The sequence below is a fragment of the Pyrgilauda ruficollis genome, unplaced genomic scaffold (assembly GCF_017590135.1).
Source record: "Pyrgilauda ruficollis isolate IOZ18807 unplaced genomic scaffold, ASM1759013v1 scaffold24, whole genome shotgun sequence".
NCBI lineage: Eukaryota > Metazoa > Chordata > Aves > Passeriformes > Passeridae > Pyrgilauda > Pyrgilauda ruficollis.
In genome coordinates this window covers 6764292-6777826 of record NW_024523648.1, presented here as the reverse complement: position 1 = coordinate 6777826, position 13535 = coordinate 6764292, and the positions used below count along the sequence as shown (strand labels likewise).

The window sequence follows — 13535 nt, the reverse complement described above, 5'->3', positions numbered from 1 at the left end:
AGCCTGAAATGAAAGTGCAGCTTGGCTGATTAGAACACGGGTTACTGGGTCAGCAGGGAATGTCTCAGCAGATTGGAATTTCTGCATCAGCAGCCACTGCAGTGACACGGATTTGCATAGAGGAAGGAAAACTTTATTTTTGTAAGTGATAACTTCAATAACTTGGTTATTATTCCTAGAACCTGCTATGCAGTGTTTGTAACCAAGAAAGACAGGGAAAAAAAGAAAGTTTAGAGGATGTAGTGACTGGAGTGAATATTACAGGTACACAGGTTCAGTAGTACTTTACAGTTGTCATGTCCAGAGCCACAAGGTTTACTGTGGGCTGAAGATGAAAGCAAGACAGAAGGTGTGGAACCTGAGGGCTCACCACTGAAAAAGTGACATGATGAATGAATAAGCAATCTGTCTGCCTAGCAAATAAAGGCCTGTCTCAGTTCCTCCAGTGAGAACTGAAGGTCTTGTGTCTTGATGGCCATGATCATCAGCACTCATTTCTGCTCCCCTGGGGGAGGACAGAGAGAGGAAGACAGAGAAAGAGAGATGGGGAGAGGAGGGGAGATGAGGGAGAGAACCCAAGTCAGACTCTGGGAATTCTCAGAGTTCATTACACATTCATCATGCAGATGCACTTTAATATTCAGTAATGGCCATGTGCTCTGCAAACAGATTTAATCAGACAGATTTATCCATCAGCATATTAAAGGATGCCGCTACATACTTGGGCAAATAGGGCACTTTATCCTATTTGCTGAGAAGATAGAAAATTTCTGGTCTTCTTGCACATACCAAAATGCATGCTTACAACTCATTTCAGCACATGAACTTTGGAATTTTGGTAATTTTGTAAGAGAGCTGGTTTTGAGGCCAAGATGAATTCTGGGCCATAAAGTATTAAATTTCTTGTAGAAATTGTCATTATTAAATATTTATATATAAATTGCTTTTAATCAAATCAAACTGATTGATTTACGAGACTCTCTAAGACAGCTCCCAAGTGGTATTTTTTTATTTATTTAAAACTGGAAACTGTTCAAGCTCTGGAATGAGCTGGCATATGAGTTTTTGGACAGGGGTATTAAAACCATCCTATGAAGATTAGCCAAAATGTAATGATCCACCTATGACAGCTGAACTTGTGATCTACAGACAAAATAAATAATGAGAGAAAGGAACGAAGTTTCAGTGGCCATAAGCAATAATGAAGAGGTATGGAAAGAGGGCAAAGCTCAGTTTTGCTGAACTCTTCCACCTGAACTCAGCACAACACCGAAGAACAGATTCTACTGAATGGCTTAAATTTCATTCATGCCACATAAACTCTAATCATGCAGGGGCAAAGGTCTGCTAAAAAGAAATTTAATAAATGCTTTGAACAATTTATTTGGAATCTCTCCCTGGTACAGGGCACCAGAAGGAGACATTCACTGAATGTACCTGCATTGTCAAGAGATGTCTCACTAGGGCTGCAATAAAGCACACACTGATAAAGACATGTCCAGGGCTTTACTGTCTTCAGTTTCTGCTGCTGCAAGGAGGAAGTGTAGCTCAGGTGTGACATGAAGTAGATTTCCAGTTTCTTGATTTAAAAAGAGCTAAGAATAAATGAGATCTGCAAGGGATGATGAAGACAACCACAAACTGGTACCTTCTGCTTTTCTTACTGCCTACTTGATGAAGGAACAAAATACAAAATCAACATCCCAGTGGATGGAAAAATTTCACTTTATTTTGTCTATTGACTCACCAGAGATCTTTCTCTGGGATTCTAAACAAAACCTCAAAATCTTCCAGCTCCCATTCATGGCAAGTATCTGTCCATGGAGGGATGTCTGGGATCTACTCTGAGTAAGAAAACAACCATTTTAGACCAGCAGAATGTCTGAAAAACCTCTAGGCTATTTTGAAAATTGTTTTTCACTCATTGACTTGACACACAGTTGTAGGCTTCATTGTCCATGTTAACAGACCCAGACTCTAAGGGTGAAATAAAATAACCTGTGAAGCCCAGCATCACTGATCAGAACATCTATCACAGTCCCAGCTCTCTGATGCTGCATTCTTTGAGGTAAATGAAGAATATTCTACATTTGAACAAGTAACAGGGGCCTGTAGCCAAAAGGCTGCTGAGGTATGCCAAGAGAAGAACAGTCTCCTGGTCAGATGAGGGCACCCACTGAAAGCAAATGAACATGGAGAACTTCAAGAGAAGAATGTGAGGCATGTTACCATCCTGGAGATGACATCAGACAGCTTTACACATATGGAAACCAAAAAAGATGGACAAAGAAAGGAAAGGTAGTTTGCAGATTCTCTCTCTCACTGAGTTTCACAGAAGGACTCTGGTGCCGCCGCAAGTCAGTACCACCTGGCAAACCTCTCTCTGATTAGAGTACGACAAACCCAAAAACTACACAGGCACAAGTGTCACACACAATAAACACTAATGCACAACAAAGCCACTAAGTTAAAAATCAGGAATAACAGTGCTAGCATTCCTTTGACTCTTACCTCTAAATCATTAAAAAATAAATGTGTGTCAGCAAGATTAAAAATCATTTCTTCCATTCGTAGTCCAAGGGTCACTGCCATGGGCGGATCCTTAAAAAACAAAAAAATAAGGTTAGCTTGTTATATACCTCTAGGTTATATTAGAATTACTTCAAAAATTGGTGTATATAAAGTGTTTTGAAAAATTAACACTGTAAGAAATTTCACTGAAATCCTTTCAGTATTAAGCTATTTTAATATAATGCTGTAATAAGACACTGCTGAACCTCTGTTTGTGAGAAAATTCAGAGAGCTGGGGATATTGAAAAATAAATTTTTTTAAAGCCCAGCAATTTGCAACCTGGCTGAACTGACAGGAAAAAACCTGGTGGCCGTAAACATATACATAAATATAAACATAAACAAGTATAAAGAAGACTGAAAATAGGGACGGTACTTTTTGTAAAAGATGCATGTAGGAACATACACTCCTGTGGAAAGCATATATAAGTTTGTTGTTTGCTACAGATCATCCCTTCATTGCTGATGAAACACAGGAATCCTGTCCCTGGATAAGATTAATTCAAAATGTTGCATTTGTTTGTAGGTTGTCTTTCACACTCTCAAATTGCTCTGCCTCAGCAAGACACCACAAATCTCCCGATCTGCAATAACACTGTCTCAGAGCATTAAGTGTACAGCTAAGGCAAGATAACGAATTCAAATTTTCTAGGTTTGCTAGGAGAGAGGTAAAGCACATTTGGTTTAGAGTAATGGTCCCTGGTGCTTTGCTGACACCTAGTAATTAGTTTGATTGTTGCCTTAATCATCTGCCTGAGTTTATGGGGTTCCGTTAACTTTTTTATGCTTAACACAACTGCAGTGGACTTTTAAAACACATGCAGTCCTCTTCTCATCAAAATATGAAAAAAATATTTCATCATTTAAACTCTGACTGACATGAGCAAATTTTTAGAAATCCCTTCTTAAATACCTTGAGATTTAAAGTCTAAATATTTACCAGCATGTAGCAACAAAATCTCACAAAACCTCAAATGATCATTTGTTAGCATTAGGATGAAAGGCTTCCCAACCAGGATCAGACACTCACTACTCCAGGGCTTTGCAATGATGGAATGGAAGATGGCTTCTGCATTCAAGCACTTAATAACTAACGGTAAAATCTGAGCCACTGACATTGACTGTTGCTCATGAAAAAGGCATACTTGAAGGGGAGAGTAGTGTTCAAGAAGTTTTAATGATCCAAAGTTAGACCCAATTCTCTAGCAGTGAAAATAAATATTTTTATGTTGACCCTTGAACTGGTCTAGGCTACCTTTCAGAAGCAAAAAAACAAACACAGTGCCAGGAACAGAATTTTATCCCTTCTGTCTTCTGTAGTAATGTTCACCGGATCTGAAAGTCACATGGCTGAAGGCAGCACCAAGTGCAAAGGTCAGATTTCCAAGAGGATGATTAAGGAACACCATTAACTGATTAGCAAAACTCCTGTTAGGCACTGACAACACAAATCACCAAAATACCCTGGACTCATGAGATTCCTCATCAAGCCATAACGCTTTTATCAAAATGTCATTGGATATAAACACGTTTGTCTCTTTCATTTGCATTTATTTTCCGTGCATTGCAAGCTATAAATCTTTTCTCCCTACATACAACACACTTTTTTACCTCAATCCTATGAACACTAAGGCATGTGCATAATTTTATGCACAGGTGGTAACTCATTATTATTTATCTAAGTTATTCACTGGAGTGCTTCCAAAACTGGAATCTCAGACATTTAATTCTCAGCCTCTTTTTTACCCCTTCCTGAGTAGAAGCAGACTTGAATGCAGGAATTTTCTATAACCTTTTCTGTTATAATTTGATTTGTTTTCACAGAAACTACCAACTATGTATGACAATTTCCTGCCTTGCCTAGCAGAGTTGAAAGATATAAATGTGACAAAGCTCTTATGATTTTCTTATTAATAGTAGTTTTGTAACCAGTTATGCCTGACTATTACTATTAAAATTATATTTCCTACATTCTTGTTTTGACAAAGGCATGAGAAGGCTATTGCTAGGTACGGTATGTAAAATAAAATAAAGCAAAGCAGAGGGAATTAATTTCAGCTTAGCATAAAATCACTCTGGGATCTCCCTGTACTTCTGCTAGGGAGAATTGCTGGAACTGAATTCTCAAGATATGAACAATTCTTCCCTTAATAAATTGGCCAAAACTTTTCCCTGAAACTGCTTAACAAGAACTAAAATTTATGTTCTATCCAGCTCCTGCCATATTAAGTTCTTTCCTTCACGTAAAAAAAATAGACAAGAAAGCAGATTTGTGAGGGTCTTGAGGCTTTATAATGTTTGCACAATATGGAGGAACATGACAATCATCATTTTACTGTCTTTCAGCCTGAAGCAGAAGTCACAGACTGATTCAAGTGGCACAAAGGACTGAGTATTGAAAAGAAAGCAAGAAACTTGCAATTAATACAGAACTTAGCACAGAAAATTGAAAAACTTAGTAAGAGGCAGACTGAACTTCTGTCAAAATTGTATTTTGTGCTACTCTGCACAAGCACACACAGTAGAGGAAAAAAGGACTAAAAAAAAATATCTGGAAGTTTTCCCCAGATAATTCACAGAACAAAGAACAACTCTTTGGCCCGCAGAGGTATGATGCTAGCCAGATATCATTAGTGTGCAGAAGAATCAAGACCAGCTACTACACTTCTGTACACCTAAATACAAATTACTTTAGTTATGTTAAGATGAAGGCACTAAAATGGAGCCAGACTGTCTGTCTGTGGACTTTTGTACCAGACTGGTCCATCCATTGGAATGCCTCTTGGGAGACTAGATAAAAGTATCCTGGGAGGACCAATACTTAAATGTTTTGATCGAGGGGAGAGTAACTGGAATAAAACCCCAAAAGCTCAGTGTCCATTAGTAGAGGAGATGTATTTAATACTGTCTTGGAATGTCAGGTTTCAGCACATGTTCAAAAGAATTTCATTTCTTGGGAAAAAAACTGCAAACACCAAAGTGACTTTAATAAAACCTTGGAAAACAAAGAGATAAACAGACTGCCAGGTAGATTCATTGTGACAGGAATTTGCATGCACGAAGCCTTAAAAATAAGCAAGAAAACAAGCAAAATTTTAAGAAGTTATTTTCAATGGGTGGCTGTCCTGCACAGACTTAAAGCAAAACTGACCTCAGGAAAAAGTGGAAATGCTGACGTTAAGTATCAATGTTTTAGCCTAAAGAGACTTCTCTATATTATGTAGGAATCTCAGTTTTAAGTTCAACCCTCACTCTCTCATAGGGGACACTTGTCCCAGGAGAAATTCATGTGGGTGGTGATGGAGGAAGAGAACACATCTCTTCTTGATAACCATAGCTGGTGGCTGATGAAGGGAAACTCACGTACTCCATAGGGAGTTTCTGCTCCATGCTCTCTAGAAGGCAGTAGGAAAATCAACTCAGAGGTCTCAGACAAGGAGGGAGTAAATGCAGAGGACAACTGGAGGTGATGAGAGATACACTATTAATACAGGTGGACAAGAGAATATTTATGAGTGAATTTGGGAATGCCATCATGGGTGTTAATGGTGACAAAGCTTTCTTGTTTAATAACCAGACAAGCAGACAGTGAGCAGTAAAAAGCTTCTGAGCCCTTTCCAAAGAAGTGCACATGGTATTTAATGAGGCTTCCCTGACAACTTTCTGTCATTTCCAATTTTATAAAAAAATGGCAAAGTATGATCATCAAGTGTGGATTTGTTTTGATTTTTGCATTTGGAAATCACATTTTCCATCTTCTAAGGTCACAAAGGAATTTTATTCTTCTTATAAAGAGTTGCACTTTGAGTCACAGCATTAATCTTGGAATCCTTGCCCTCTGGATTGACCTGGGAGAAATGAATAAATGCTTGGAGCTAGAAAAACTCCAGCTTAATCATCCTTCAACCAGTAAGAATAACTGGAATGCAATGGAACAAAGAATACACACTGTTCACAGGGAATAAGAATGTACCTCATAAACTTTCAAGAGATGATGACATCTCCTAACAGATGTCCTGTCACATCAACCAATGCTCACTTAAGAGCCCAGCATTGTAGAAAACCTTATCTGTCAACTGGTGCTCAGCTGCAAAACCCATCATCATCCACACAAGTCACAATGTAACAGCTCCAATGCCAATGTTCACAATTTGCTACTGCAGTAAGTAAATAAAAATAGAAGTGTACTGGTTTCATGAAGAACAATGCAGATGAGCAAATGAGTGGAAAAGTGAGAGGTGATCTTACTGCTGGAAGGCAGCACAGCTTTCCTGAAACCTAACACAGGTGTAGTGTAGTTTTTATTCTATGTTAGCCCAGTAGAATAACCAATATACCAAACCCAGAGAGAAACAGCCACAGGTAGAAAACAGCAAGGCATGGGATATTCTCCTGGGAAAGCTTTATATTTTAAATGTAGAAGTGATACTCTGGCCAAATTCTGGACAAACCTCTCCCAGTTCAGTTTGGTTTAAAGCTATACTCTACTGGCACCCAGATAAGCAGCAGCAACTTGCCCCATTTCTAAAGAGATGCTTACAGTTGCATTCTTCAGCAAATCACTAATTCTGTTTAGCATGCTTGTTATAAAATTTTGACATCAAATAAGTATCGTTCCATGCAAAGTGCTGAACAAGTATATACCCAGGACAGTGTCCATTCTCAACTTCATAAATCCTTAGCATAAGTCAGAAATTTGCTGTTCTCTTGACAAATACACAACCTGAAACTTGCCTACTGGATCCAGGCCTTCCAAATTATCTCTGGCAATGAAAGCCCTCCTTGCCTAAGGAGATGTTGGTTTGACTTTCCTTTTTCTCTTCTACTCCAACCACTTGTTAAACTGTAGAAATCTTTTGAAAGTGTTTATTTTCAGATACAGCTGCAGCTCTCTAGTGCTCCTGCACTCACATGTGGATCCCTATTCCAGGCCATAACACACTGCACCTCCTCTCACTGCATCCTTGTGCAGCCTGAACTGAGAGATTAAAAGACTAATTCCTGATTTTTTTTTCACCTGGCACCTGAAAAAACAGGAAAAAGCTGGTGAAAAAAAGGAATGAAGGTTTTTATGTCAATCAGAACATGAGAAAGAACTGGAAGTCAATATCCTTCTAAGTATGAAGTGAGAACACTTGGTATAAGAAGTTGCCTTCTCTTAAAGCAACATTTGCATTAATGACATGCTATTCTCATGTAAAAAATTAAAAATGGGAGAAGGGGAAAATTCTGCTTGTCCTGCAAGTTTTTGTTTTTGTTTTTTTTTTTTTTTTTTGGTTTTTTTTTTCTTTTTTGTGTAGTTTCTCTTTTTTTGTGAGTACTTGATTATTTTATACAAAAATGGGCTCGTGAAATATATGTGGAAGAACATGGTATTCTGAGCATCTGTGTGACATCAGATGCCTTTACTTTTTAAACCAGACAGCAAATCATCACAGTTAAATAATTTACTCTCTCCACTGTTTTACACTACCCTATTTCTTTTTTCATTGTTAGGCAACAATTCTATACCACCTTTCCAAGACAAACAGTTCTCTCAAAAATTTTGAAAGACCAATGTGGTAACAAGACTTCTGCTGAAGCCTCACAATTCTTGGATCATTTACTCTCATAGCAACCCAATTCTCATAACAATCCAATCTTCAGTCTGGATTCAGACCTTGTATACAGATGGAAATCACGTGCAGAAAAGATAAGGACCATATGTGCTAAACATGTCATGCACCAGAGCTTAGTGAAGTCTATCTGAGGGATTGTTCACTTCTCCCATTTCTAACCTCTTAGGCACTTAGGCTGAGACACATCCCACCTTAAATTTGGGCAACACTACAATGACATGCAAAAGCTAAAGCCTACCCATTATAAGCTCTTCCTGTATTCCCTTTCCTAATGCTCTAGCTTTCTTGCAGTCAACAATATTTATATTTGACTTGCACTGGTAACAATTCATCACACAAGTTCTATGTAAATATGGCAATGGCAGTCACTGCAGTAAGGAAAAAGCCTACTATTATTTTATAGGGTCTGGAAATGAATACCTTTCCCTACTTGTGTGGATGTCACCTATGAGCTCCAGGAAAAAAAAAAAAAGAAAAAAAAAAGTCAAATAGGATATTACTTCAGAATTCTGTAATTCTGCACCTTTTGCTTCTTTGTCATCCATGACACTTGATATTTGTTTATTGTTGTTGATCTCAGTAGTATAACTACATTAATTTCACTAACCCTTGAGACACTTTTGGTTTATGTAAGACTTTATCTGCTGTCAGTACTACTGTCTGTAAATATGCCATTACTAATTTACCAAGAGAAATTACATTTCTGTTGCTGTTTCCAAGACAGTTTTCAGAGTTATCCACAGATGTTTTGTGAGCTACAGAATGTGCTCTCATTTTTAAAACTATGTGTTACAGTTGATTTAGGAAACATCCAAAGGGCACAATCAAAAAAGACTGAAAGAAATAACTTTATCACTCTGCCAATTCAGCAAGTCCTGTGGTAGTCTATGGGCTACTCTCAAAGTGATACAAAAGTTCATGTTCAGCTAGGTTTCTCTCTCGTTTTGATAACTATTCATTGGAAATGGCTCTGACAAAGTCACTGTTGTTACAATGTCTGAAAAACAGCAGAAGAGGATTTTTTGACAGAGTACTGAGAAGTGCACAGATTTGGCACTGGGAAGCTGCAAAGCAAGGAAGGCTGTTTCTTACATGACATGAGTATCTATCCTTATCTTAGCATTCCAGAAATTCAGATTTTGCACTTGGCCTGTGACTTTTCCTGTTAACTTTCTTCTTTAATAACCACAAAAGGTTGATTGCATGGAAGACTGGCCCCTCTCTGGTTACAATCCACAGGTCCTGGCTTTGGACATTTCTAACCCACTGGTAGGGGAGGGGGTTGTGAAAAGCATTTCTGTAATCTGTTTCTCATACCCTTTTCTCAAGCATCCGATTCTGGCTGGAATAAAGATGCTGAAAACATGCTAAACAAGCCCCTTATTCAAGACAACATAGACATGGTTATGCTCTTAAAAAGAAATACCATTGCATTAATTTCACTTGAACAGCACAGCACAGAGAAAACAATATATGTACATACTGACATCCCCTTTGTCCATTTTCCTCTTTCCACACATTCGTTTGATTTTTTGTTTTATCCAGGCCCTTAGCTCTACTTCTCCCATTAGTCTGCTCCTGTTGCTACACACCAGACCCTTCTCACCTTGTCCAAGCAGGCATTCCCTGGACTCCCAGCAGCAGCTCCTGAGCTCCTGCAGTCTGCCATTGCCTCTCTTTGCCTCCCTCACTCTTCTTCCTGCTCTCACACTCACTGCTCTGTGACCTGAACTCCTTTTGGACTCATTGGAGGGGAGAGGATGCTTAAAACTACTTGGGAGAGGGTTTTACTCCCCAACATTACTCACCGCAGAACTAGCCAAGGGAACCAAAAATTCCCTGAAAAAGGTGGGGAGTCAAAGAACAACATCTGCAGCTGGCATTGAAATAAGTCAGACCCCTACTCATCCTATTCATAAATTTCCTGGTAAATTCACCCAACAGCCCAGTTTATTCTTTCTTCCTCTACTGTTCCAGATTCTGTCCGTTTTTTCCATTTGTACACTTCATCTATTATCTCCCTGCAGTGCCTCTTCCAATGCATGTCAAGAACCTCATCCTTGTTCCTCTAAAAATTCTCCTCTTATTTGCAGCATCTGCTTCAGCCCTGCCTCATGTACTGTATTTAGGGTCTGTGTCTCATTCCTCTCCTAGACTTCTTCATAGTAACCCTCTGAGAATGGGATTCACTCTACAATTCACCTCTAACTTCACCCACAAGAGCCATAAAGAACACAGAGGTGAAAAACATGTACATAGTCAGGCCAGATAGCTGCAGAAGTGACACAAAATTCACAGCTCACATACCTTGCCATACTTCTGTGCATAGGATCCTGTAAGCAGCGAATGAAAAACTATGATTGTTTCATCCAAATCCCAAACAAATACACGCTGAAAGCAGAACAGAGGAAAGTATGACTGTACAAATAACATCACAGTCCCACCACCACACCACCCAGGAAGACTAAAATTCAACTGACTCTAAAAATTTAACCAAGTACTTATTAACTGAGCAGGTTTTCTATGAAAATCAGCAATAACAGTGTATCATGCATGGTAAAAAGTCAAAAGGCAGTAACTTTTTAACTCTTCAGCTATTTCTTATTTGTTCTCTAAGAAAGCTTTCCACAAAAGCTCTGTAATACAGATTTCAGAAATGTGATTGGGGATCAAACATAATTGTTAAGGATAAACAGTACTTTAAGATACTTCTCTGCAAGTCTTACTGATTCAATATTCTTTTTATTTCTAATGTATAACCAAAGTCTTGGGTAAAAGTGCTATATGCCACTGCCACATAGAATTTAAATAATACTGTAGATAAACCCGATTATTTTAACTCAGTTTCATTCATTCAATTTCACTTGTTTTGATTCTCACTGGTAAAAATAATAAATTAAAAAAAAACCCAACCAACCAAAAGAAACCCTGAAATGTTAAGAAGTTAGTTTTTTTCACAGGAAAAATTAAATCATTTGAAGAGCAAAAGAAAAAAAAAAAAAGTAAGTTTCTGTACAAATGCAATGGCATTTACACTCAGATCCTGGTCCTGCTATCCCAGGCTGTGTGGTCAGCCAAGTCCCAATAACAATTTTGTTTTGTATCCAGGGCTGGTCAGTGAAGGCAGGGCAGTGGGGCAGGCCAGGGCTGCTGGCACGCCGTGCTGCTCTGGTGGCAGCAGGGGACACACAGCACCGGCAGGCAGCACAGCACGTCCCCGGTGCCACAGCTGGAGTGTCACACACACACAGGCACTCTGCTTCCTCCTGCTGCTCCTGCCATTGCAAGGCACAGCCATAACTTCACTGAGGTAAGCTCCTCACTGAGATCTGCTGATATAATTTACAAACACAAGCACAAACCGGTGCCTAAATATTTAAAAGGCTATGGCCAGGTGATCCTGCATATTTACACTGAATCCATAAATACATGTAATTAAGCTGAAAGATACATTTGAGATTTCTTATTTCAAAAACTAAAAGAAAATGTGGCACTTTTGAGTACAGGCTTGTGGTTCTCTTGCACAAGAAACTGACAGACACGCAATGCAGAACAGTAAAGTTTCACCACAGATTAAAACAGCTACTGCTCTCTGTTACATTCAGTTAGTAAGACTGAGTCCGTAATGTCTTCTAAAATGCTTTAAGCTATTTTCACAGCTGCAGTATTCAGAATTTACACTTCATCAGAAGAAACCTCCACATTACCGTTCATCAATTACCACAGACATACCTCCAAGTCACTGTCCGGAGGGGGTGATGGATTATTCTTCCGCCCTCTACCCCGAGACTTTGACCCAGAACTCCTACATGTTCTCTCATCAAGATCTTTGATTGGCGTGGAGGGGCTCTGCACTGTGTCAAACTCCCCTGTAGAGGCAACCATTCATGCCAAAATTAGTGCTGGATTTTTAAATAATCAACTTTTTTCCCTCAAAGTTCAACATGTCTGTATGCCAATGACAAGAGACATGTAAAAATGTAGTATAAAAAGAATGATAATGGGGCTTGTCTTATGTAGATGGGATCAGCAGATGCCACACACACACTTTTGGCTTTACCAATAGCTTTAGAGTATAAACCTTAGCAGAATAAGACAAAAATTAAAATGACACATATACATGTGCATATACACAAATACACACGAGCCCAGAAAAAATATCAATATATCCAAGACAGGGGTATTTTAGAAGTCATACTAATGGTTTCTCAAACATGAAGTGCTTTTTAATTAAAGTAGTTAATTTCCCATGTTTTCAGTTCAGCTAGACTTATTTCCAAGTCCTGCTTTACTTTTACCAGAACACACTTTGGCACTAATCCATGATCCAGAACAGCCATGCAGCTTCCAGTTTCATGTCCTCCTCCCGTGTCACCTGCTCTTTAGTCAAGTTCACTTTTTTTCTTCACCATACATCAGCCCATAAATTGTCAGAGGAAAGCCATAATATTAAAAGCAATATTCCAGTTAGTACCTGAAAGAGGATGAAGTTATACTTGCTGTGCTCTGATTGTCTTTCCCAAAGTATGAGACATTGTGGGCTGTCACAGAGATGTACTGGAAGGGTTTTTGACCTGGTATGGCATAGCTGGTCTTAACCACACTCAAGCCCATCCCTGACTTATCCATTTAATGAAGCTTAGCATCTTCAGCTTTCAAAACTTCGATCAATAAATGCAGTTTGGCTAGGTTCCTGAGTGTTAAATGACAAATAAACCCTCCTTCTTCATTTATCCTATTAATAATGATTTGATTTTTCTCCAGTAAAGGAGGAAAGGGTACGGCTTTGATTTGACAGCTACAGATTTTGATTCAAGAGAGTCCTTGAGCTGTCTGTAATTGAGCATTCCTGGGCCACTGGTAACATTTGTTAAAAGTGCTCATGATGGCAAATATGCAGAATACATTAACACTTAGTACAAACATTTGCCAAAAATCATCTACGATGCATCTGATTTTGACTTGGAATCTGATTTTTCTTTTTTAATTTTTACTAAGGAGCATCAGAGGGTGTCTAGCAGATGAAGGAGACTGATTTCTCTTCTCTCTTCTGAACTTGGAAGACCACATCTGGAAAAATGTGCAGTTTTGGGTCCCCAGGTAGAAGAGAGATATTATCAAAACTGGAGTTAGTCCAGGTGAGGGTCTAACTGTCTTAACAACAGTTAAGGGGGCTGAGCATGTAGTAAAATAGGCTAAATGACTTTTCATAGAGATGTGCAGAGAAAGGACAAGACACACAGGCAGAAATCCCTAAAGAATGGGGAGAGTAGACAGTTCTTGTTGACTACTCATTTCTATTCCCGGCATGGTGTTGATGTCAGCAAGGTCACAGCAGGCAGTGGA

The 13535-nt window shown here is 38.8% G+C and overlaps 1 protein-coding gene across 12 annotated transcripts in view; it reads right to left on the bottom strand.

Moving 5' to 3' along the window:
* The window catches only part of EYA4 (EYA transcriptional coactivator and phosphatase 4), a 141365-nt gene that overhangs the window by 11739 nt on the left and 116091 nt on the right, over positions 1–13535 (bottom strand). For all 12 annotated transcript variants that reach the window (XM_041470014.1, XM_041470020.1, XM_041470015.1 and 9 more), the window contains 3 exons: positions 11922–12058; positions 10497–10580; positions 2512–2601 (listed from right to left, as the gene is read on the bottom strand). In XM_041470014.1, the coding sequence (XP_041325948.1) occupies positions 2512–2601; positions 10497–10580; positions 11922–12058 (311 nt within the window). The remainder of the gene's footprint in view (positions 1–2511; positions 2602–10496; positions 10581–11921; positions 12059–13535) is intronic.